At 34.9% G+C, this 8,598-nt stretch overlaps 1 protein-coding gene across 1 annotated transcript; it reads left to right on the forward strand.

Moving 5' to 3' along the window:
* Positions 1-2,549: 2,549 nt before the first annotated feature.
* On the forward strand, positions 2,550-8,157 carry LOC113323153 (cell division control protein 6 homolog B-like). Its single transcript, XM_026571421.1, has 17 exons — positions 2,550-2,720; positions 2,894-3,137; positions 3,228-3,321; positions 3,780-4,000; positions 4,201-4,275; positions 4,353-4,462; positions 4,641-4,747; positions 4,858-4,917; positions 5,268-5,341; positions 5,479-5,529; positions 5,759-5,808; positions 6,326-6,452; positions 6,550-6,639; positions 6,957-7,019; positions 7,108-7,203; positions 7,419-7,508; positions 7,618-8,157. The coding sequence occupies exons 2-17, from the start codon at positions 2,904-2,906 to the stop codon at positions 7,648-7,650; spliced, it is 1,575 nt and encodes a 524-aa protein (XP_026427206.1). The 5' UTR covers positions 2,550-2,720; positions 2,894-2,903; the 3' UTR covers positions 7,651-8,157.
* Positions 8,158-8,598: the final 441 nt, after the last annotated feature.

An 8,598-nucleotide genomic window follows, 5' to 3' on the forward strand; every position in this document is an offset into this window, starting at 1 on the left:
CTTATCAGTTATTGATTGTTTTTTTTTCATGCTCGTTTGTTTTGTATTAGCTTTTTTTTTTATTATAATCTTTGCTACCAATTATTTATCAAAAATACTAACAAAAATTTCAACTGATGTGCAGGACAACTAAGAAAGATACACGCAAAAGAGATTCATCGTCAGATCAAAAGGTTAGTACTGATGACCGGGTTAATCAGTATTTTTTTCTTCCGATTTATCTATTTTGGAGTTTAATTGATAGTTTGGGTTGTAATTAGGAAAATTCTTTTTATTATTACTAAGACTGTAAACGAACATTGGACACTTGACGTTTTTTATTTATTATATGATAACCATTAGATTTATTATGGGATCGATGCATAATTCGTTGATTATCGTGATGCAATCGTGGATTTTGTTACTTAATTTGTTGATTATCATGATGAAAAAGTGGATTTTGTGATTATTATGATTGAAAAATATATTTAAGATATTTTAATTTTTCGATTAATATATATTTGGCATATTATGAGATTTTTAAAATCTAGTTATTTTAGGTCAGAAGAATATTTTAGATTTGGTTATTTTGTTATTTTTTTTTTAAGTAATTGTATTTTAATATATAAATCAAATTAAAGAACTTTTGGTTGGAGCTGAGCAATAAACTGAGCACCAACCCCTTTCTGAATAACAACACCCAGCCTATGAAAAATAAAACTACATAAACCACTACCAGCGTCATTGTTAACTAAACAATTCTTCAGACGCTTGAAAAAAAAAATCTCCATTAAGCTCCCCTGGCGTAGTAAAAGCTAAGACACCCAAACCATAACCATGAGAACCACATTCAGACAAATATTTAGTACGTTTGCGCGAAATTGCTCTTGAGATAGCCTGGCCTGGAATGAAGGCACGAAGTCCATCGCCAGTAAAGGGTGAGACACCCGTGACATCCATACACACATCTTGACTGTTTTCCCAATTGAGCACAAGGATATCCGCTGGACGTAAATCCTTGTTATCATCTGATAAAAGACCCAGAGCCGCTTCTTTGCGCGCAGGTACGCTCACTTTGTAACAGATGTCAGTAACTACATCACAGACTAAGTCATGGCGAAACTTAATTCCAAAAAATAACAAGGATTATTATTGAATTTTATTGGCTTAAACTCAATAACTTTACAAAAAAAATAAAATTGGTGGGGCCAAAATCAACCGGAAGCGAGAATTAACGTGAAGTTATGGTGAATATGGAGCTCCGATGAATGAGAACGCGTTAAAAAGTTATATTATTATATAGAGAATTGAAAATCCGTGGGCTATAAGCTTGTACCCAGAATTGGAGAATAATCTCGGACCTTGAATTTGAGTATAAGTTCGAATAAAAATAGGGGTGTAAATCTGGGCAGGCCAGGCCGCCCGACCCAAAACTAAGACAGGTCGGGCAGGCCAGGCTTAATATTTGCGAGCCCATAAAAAGTCCATGTCGGACAGGCCGGATAAAAATAAATAATTTGCTACCCAAAGTATGTCCAAAGCTCGCTTTTTATACGGGCAGGCCAGATCGGGCCGGACATGCCACTATTTTGATTTTTTTTTAAATTTAAATTTAAATTTTTTTTTTTTTTGAAAATAAAAAAATATATATTATTTTCGCAACTTTATGACAGTTTGTAATTAAATTACGATAGTAAGTGATAGTATTATTTTATATTTGAATTACGATGACAAACTTCTTATTTTAGCCTACGATAAATAATTAATTAGAGTATAATAAATTTTCTAAATAAGAAAATATATACCATTAATGTTTTGAAAAGGTTAATTATTATTAAAAATAACTATATATTTTATTTTTTATAAAATGGTAACTTTTAAGTCTTTTTAAGAGGATACTAAATGACTGATGGCATATAGAAAACTTTCAGGTCGGGCATCAGGCCGGATATCAAGCCGGGCATCATAATTAATTGCAAAGACCAAACCCGTCCAATAAATTAATCGAGTTTAGACTAGGCAACCCGCGACGGGCCATAACGGGTTTTGGACTACTTCGGCTACAGGGCTGGCCGAGTATTTGGTACTCCCTCCATCCCACTAATAAGTGACCTAGTTACTTTTAGATTTTGTTCCACCATTAAGTGACCTCTATCACTAAACAAAGAGATATTTCTAAAATTATCCTTTAATTGATTATAAGAAATGTAAGAAATATGCATAATTTGATAGCCATGTTTATATTCGTTACATATGTGTTTTAAAATGCTATTCAATGGTACGAAGTTTGCGAACATCCATGGTGTAGTTTGAGAGATAAACCATTTCAAAATTTCACTATTTATTATTCATAAGGGTATAACTGTAAAAAATGGTTAAAAATACTTTTTTCCTTACTTACCTTGAAAATTGTGCAAACTTGAACTAGGTCACTTAATAGTGGGACGGAGGGAGTATTATTTACACCCCTAAATAAACGTATAAAAACCACTGGCTGAATTGGCGTTGAGAAATCCACGGCTTCTTCTCTTTATTTTAGTCCCACCTTTAAAGTTTGGCGGGAAGAGCTAGTTCCAAACGGGGATGGGCGGGAATTACAGATGTTATGTTTCTATTTCCCGCTCAAAGCATCCTATATCATCTTAACTCAAAACCCTTTATCATCTCCCACCAATTAAAGCAACCAAATCCTTTTCTCCTCCCTCTACATAGCACTGCATCAAACCCAATTCACTCTTCAGGTACGATTTATCCGACTATTCGACCGTAGATCTATTTTTCACAACTCTCTCTTTTGTGCGAGGCGTTGACTTTCTTTTCAGCTCAATATTTGATTACTTATTATGTTTATCAATTAAATTGATTGTGAATTGCATTTGAGAGATCTAACGCTTATTTTTTATGAAAATCGCAGATCCTTAAAGATGCCGAGTCTAATTGATAATGGTTCATCTGCGCTGTTAATGGAAAATGAAATTAAAGATAAGAGATCTAATCCTAAGAAGAAATCAAAAGATGAAATTACATTTAATAAAAGGCAATTGAGATCTGAAACGCTGAAAACAGATGTAATAGCAAATGAAATGGAGCTATCCTCACCAAAGAAATGGAAATCTCCTCGTAGATGCATCAATGATAGTCCAAATACCATTACAAAAGTGAGTTCAACCCCAGACTTTAGTTTCCTCTAAGTGTTTATTGATTAATTCTCAATTGCATTACAGTATTGATGTTTGTTTTATATACAGGAAATTTGCAAAACTTTTGAGTCTAAGACTGTGATATCATCCAGGAAAAACCTATGTGAAAAATTTATGGAGAAACCTAAATGGGATCTGAATGGTATGTTTTATCTTCTCCCTCGTTTGTTTTTTCGTAGACATTTTTTTTTCTTCCGAATTATCTAAAAATTGGATCCTAATTATGGGGATATAGTACTTTATCAAGCCTGGTTTTTGGTCCTGTCTTTATTCTTCCCTTAGACTTTGAAAGTTGATTGCATCTGTTTGTAAACAACTCGTCCAGTTCACTCTATGTTATCAAGACAAAATCAAAATCAAAACTCTACCTTTATTTAGAGCAATAGATGTTTCGTTTTTGTCACTTCGTTATCAGTTCAAGGCCCTAAAATAGTAGCATCAGCATTCGATGGATGTGAATAAGATTCTGTCAATGAATTCGGTATTGAATCTTGATTTTGGACCAATTTCAGCAATCAATGAGTTTTTGGCGGTGAAAAAACTTTGAAAACCATTTGTGATATGTATCTAATAGTAGTTATGCTTCTTTTGTATGTAAAGATTGCGAGCAGATGAACGCCGTGAAAGAAGTTTTGCATTTATCAACTGCACCATCTGCTATAGTGTGTCGAGAGGAGGAGCAGATGCGTGTGTTGGATTTTTGCAAGGCCTGTGTAGAGGAGGAGAAAGCAGGGAGTCTATATGTATGTGGGTGCCCGGGTACAGGAAAGACCCTGTCCATGGAGAAAGTGAAACAGCTCCTAGTTGGATGGGTGGAAGAGGTAATGCAGATATATTAACCAACTTTCTTAATACTAGTTGAGTTTTCATTTCATCATAAGATTTCAGCCAAATATTGATTCAAAGAAATGGTGTATAAGTCTCAAAAATTTGCTAACTAGGATTGTAACATCGCTGAACATCCCATGCATGTTTCTTTTGCTTACCCTTTGTCTAATAAACATAATGATCTTATTAACAGGGTGGTTTTCAGTTACCGGATGTACTAACGCTGAATTGTACTACTCTTACGAATACTCGCGAAATTTTCAGCAAGGTACTGATATTAAAGTACATCTTACGTGACTGTAAAGGAGTGAAATGCATTAAAAGTACTTCAATTTTCCATTACAGATACTTCAGATATACCAACCTCACAAGAAGATGGGTGGTGCTTTATCACCACTTCAACAACTTCAGAAGTTATTTTCCATGAAGAAGCAATCGTCTGATAAAAAGATGATGTAAGTAGCTTTTCTACTTTATTGTTGTTCTCTGTAATCCCTTCAACTCTTGAGTCTCTACATGTATGTGTACATACCGATCCTTATGAGATTTCTTTTAGAATATATACTTGCAAAACATGTACTGCTAATATATTCTAATTTCTATGCATTTTCGCTCGATTTATTATTTTGACAGGCTGATAATTGCTGATGAATTGGACTATTTGATTACTAAAGACCGTGTCGTGCTTCACGATCTCTTCACGCTCACAACTTTACCATTCTCCAGATGTATACTAATAGGTATTCAATTTAATTCAACTATATTTCTTGCGCCTGGTGGAGCATTGGATCGGCTAAAACTTAGCTTTAAGTTCAGAATGGGAGTGCTGATATTTCTCTTTCTTCTACAGGGATAGCAAACGCGATAGACCTAGCTGATCGGTTTCTACCAAAACTTCAATCACTGAATTGTAAGTTGGATACCATGACTTCTTAGTTAGTCTCATGTTTTACTTTAATTTAAAGCTTAATTGATTTGTAGTATTTTGGCGATAGACCTGTCTAGATTGAACCATGCAATAACAGATGGGAAAAAAAGGTTACTATTCTGCTTAAACCGCATCAGCTGGACCCTTTCAACCATATGAAATAAGAGTTATCTATGTAAATCTGCTCGAATGATTAATCATGCAACAATATATTCCTCTCTGAACTATGTTTGCGATATGGGTTTTATTAGGACAACGTAATGACTCTGCATTCCTTAAAATTAGAATTGAAATATCTCCCTGTTGTCTAATGATCTTCAACATGGTTTTAGGTAAGCCTATCCTTGTAACTTTTCGAGCTTACTCAAAAGATCAGATGCTCAAGATTCTTCAACAACGGGTTATGGTACTTCCCTAGCCCTATGTATTTTGTCCTTTACCTAATCTGGTACAACTCTAGAGTTTAGGTAATTATTTCTCAGTGGTCTGACTTTTGTTGTAACATGTTTATTATTAGTACTTAAAACTTTAGTGTTGGAACAGGATCTTCCATATGATGTCTTTCAACCTCAAGCATTGGAGCTTTGTGCCAGGGTAAGTCCAATTGTGTTATGTTTTATCCTTGAAGGTTTTTGCTTTCTTTTGTACACTGTATAATATAGGAACACGGAGACCTAGATTATGTGTTAATTCCATTTTCAGGAGGATATGGCCTCAGTAGTTTTAAGAGTTAAGAATCAGTATTATGTTTATAACATGTGAACCATCGTAATCTTGCATCCAACATGATTATACTTATCCTAGTTATGTTGGAATTTTACAGAAAGTGGCAGCAGCATCTGGGGATATGAGGAAAGCTCTCTGTGTTTGCAGGTCAGTGTTGAAGTGTTCTATAACTGTTGATGCGTCAAGTTTGCGAAAAATATGTATTTTCCAATTTCTTCCGTTTTGTTGATATTTCTTCTTTCTTTTTGTACATTTGCATAGGTGCAGCCAAACTGGCTCCAAAGCTTACAAAGGCTAAATTCTTTTTAAAAAAGACCCCCTTTTTCCCCTCACAGAATGGTAGTTTTTTTGCCCCTTCAAACACAGAATCCTGGCTTCGCCAGCCAAAATGCTTTTTTGTTCCTACACACCGTCATTTACTTAGTAAATAAGTTTTTCTGCCTATATTAACTAGATCCAGAAAAAGTGAATACCTAGAATTCAGTAATAGGGAACATATAAGGCTGTAGCTCCCATGTAGTAGGCTGACATTTGATGATAGGGAAGCATTTAGTCTGAACTATTTATCGTTGCCTAGTTAGATGTTTTGCTTCCTGATCTTTACCATCTAAAAAGCTTTAAAAACTTGATATTGATCATATGCTTTCCATTTTTTTTCTTTCAGAAGTGCAATTGAGATGCTAGAAGCAGAACTAAAAGATACAAGCACCAAATTTCTTGAAGAAAATTCATCACTTAAGCAATCAATTACTCCCACAGAAAAGTTGTTGAAGGAGCAGGAGATTAGTATAGTAAGATCATCGTTTAGACTGTAGAAAGTTAATTTGTAACACATTCAAATCATTCTTGTCGTCCTTCCATCTTACCAAAGTTTAAAATATCTTGTAGGTTAAGGTTGATCACATGGCCGTGGCTTTGTCTAGGACATTCAAGTCAGGAACGGTGGACACTATACAGTCTCTTCCACAACATCAACAGGTTAGTTTTTGTACTAGGCTGCTTGTGCATTTTGCACATGCTTACTTTTTGGTATGTGTGATTTTGGTTTGTCAATAACACTGTACATTTTCTCAGAGCTACTTATTGATCTTTTTTCATCTTCTGTAAATCTCCTTGCATCACTGATTTACACTAAATAATTGTTTCACTAGTCTTTCTGAGTGTTTTGCTCCTACTATGCGTCACTCAATCTAAGTCTGAGTTCTCTGCACAATCCCAAATTCCAATTCTAAATTCCCAATTCCAGATGAGGTCAGGATTATGTGTCATTCTAAAACTTACAATTATCTATACAGATGATACTTTGCTCTGTGGTGAAACTCTTTCGTGGAGGAAAGAAGGACACAACTGTAGGAGAGGTATAATCTTTGTCCAGAACTTTCAAGTTGAGTCTCTTAACTGATTTCAGTTGCTCAAAGCTGATGTTCAATTTTCAATATGGAGCAGATGAATAGATATTACACAGACATATGCAAGTCAGCGCTGGTTCCCCCAACTGGCTCCTCGGATTTTACGGACATGTGTAAAGTGCTTTGTGATCAGGTTCTTGGAACAACATGCTTAATCTATTTCTTTCTATGTGTTTTAACTATTTATCAATAGATGTCTCTCTTTACTTAAACTGTTATTTAAAGATCTTAACTTCAAGCGCCTGATGCTCTTTAATTTGTGTGTACAACCTTAGTTTCTCTTGGCGAAAGAAAAATAAGAAACATCAATAAAATGACATACAGAAACTTGTTGTTTCATGGGTGCAGGGTCTTATTAAGCTTGGCCAATCTCGAAAAGATAAATTAAAGAGAGTAACACTAAAAGTTGATGAAGCAGACATTACCTTTGCCTTGCAGGTAAAGCACACAATTTGAATTTCTAGTACTGTTCATTGTAGCTTTCCAACTTACTGACGTAGTTTAAACTGTCATGCTATTGCTAATGGCAATGTTTTATGATGTACAGGGAATTCGGTTCTTTCGGAATTGCCTTCAGTGATCCAAGTCTCTACTGCTTGAGAACATGGTTTCTTGTCGCTGAAGTGTTTATGCGGTGGTGTGGCTGGTTTCTTCAATTCATTTTTCAGCTTTTCAGTGTTTTGAAGTATCCAAGGATCCCAAAGTCTTACTTTGCGATGACAGACAATTGTTGCCTGCCTGAGCTTGATCACGGACCTACCAGAATCCAAAAGCAAGTCTGACTCGGTAGTATCAGAATATTTTACAACGTACCTACAAGACACCGATGTACACTTGAAGAGAACATCAAGTGACCGTGTTATTGAATACCAAATCAAAGGCTAATTCTAGAATACAAACCCCTAACCCGGTGCATACGCACCCAAAAATAGCTATAATAAAAAAAATGTATACCATGAGATTGTCGAAAAGAAGATGTATACCATGTGGCCTGTAATAGTCCACTATATTTATAATCTTGTTATTTTTCTTTTGAGTTGTCTGGAGCTATGAGCACGTTAATTGCAATCCTATTCAACTTGTAGTACTTTCATCTACGTATTTGTTGCTGCGGGTGAATAGATATCGTATTGCAGATTGCATTTTAATATTAATTTTCATATGACCTAATTTTTTAATATTTTCAAATGAACTGTTTTTTATTGAGACCATGATTTTTCATCAAATAAATCAATGACATTTATTTAATTAGACTGATTGGTCTTTAGAATTGGTGCTCTTCTTGGACCTTTTTGTTCCACTCTAACAGTAAAGTTGGAACCAAGATACCAAGTTGAAGACTGCAATTTCATACAGCGAAATGAGCGAATTGTTTTTTTTTTTCTTTCTAAAGGGGCAATATTATTAAAACTTAAGAATTACCTCGTACAGTTCGTGTTGTTGGAACCGCATTTTGGTCATAGGATTCAATTCTTGTAAGGAAATTTGGGCATGTGTGATCCCAGGATGTGGGTTGTAGCCGTTGTGG

The sequence above is a fragment of the Papaver somniferum genome, chromosome 11, assembly GCF_003573695.1.
Source record: "Papaver somniferum cultivar HN1 chromosome 11, ASM357369v1, whole genome shotgun sequence".
Lineage (NCBI taxonomy): Eukaryota > Viridiplantae > Streptophyta > Magnoliopsida > Ranunculales > Papaveraceae > Papaver > Papaver somniferum.

Excerpts from the sequence above, each read along its gene's own strand:
- LOC113323153 (XM_026571421.1), top strand. The coding sequence starts at position 2,904 with ATGCCGAGTCTAATTGATAATGGTTCATCTGCGCTGTTAATGGAAAAT. Across the intron at positions 3,138-3,227 it reads GTCCAAATACCATTACAAAA|GAAATTTGCAAAACTTTTGA; the intron begins GTGAGTTCAACC and ends TTTTATATACAG. Across the intron at positions 4,276-4,352 it reads CTCGCGAAATTTTCAGCAAG|ATACTTCAGATATACCAACC; the intron begins GTACTGATATTA and ends TTTCCATTACAG.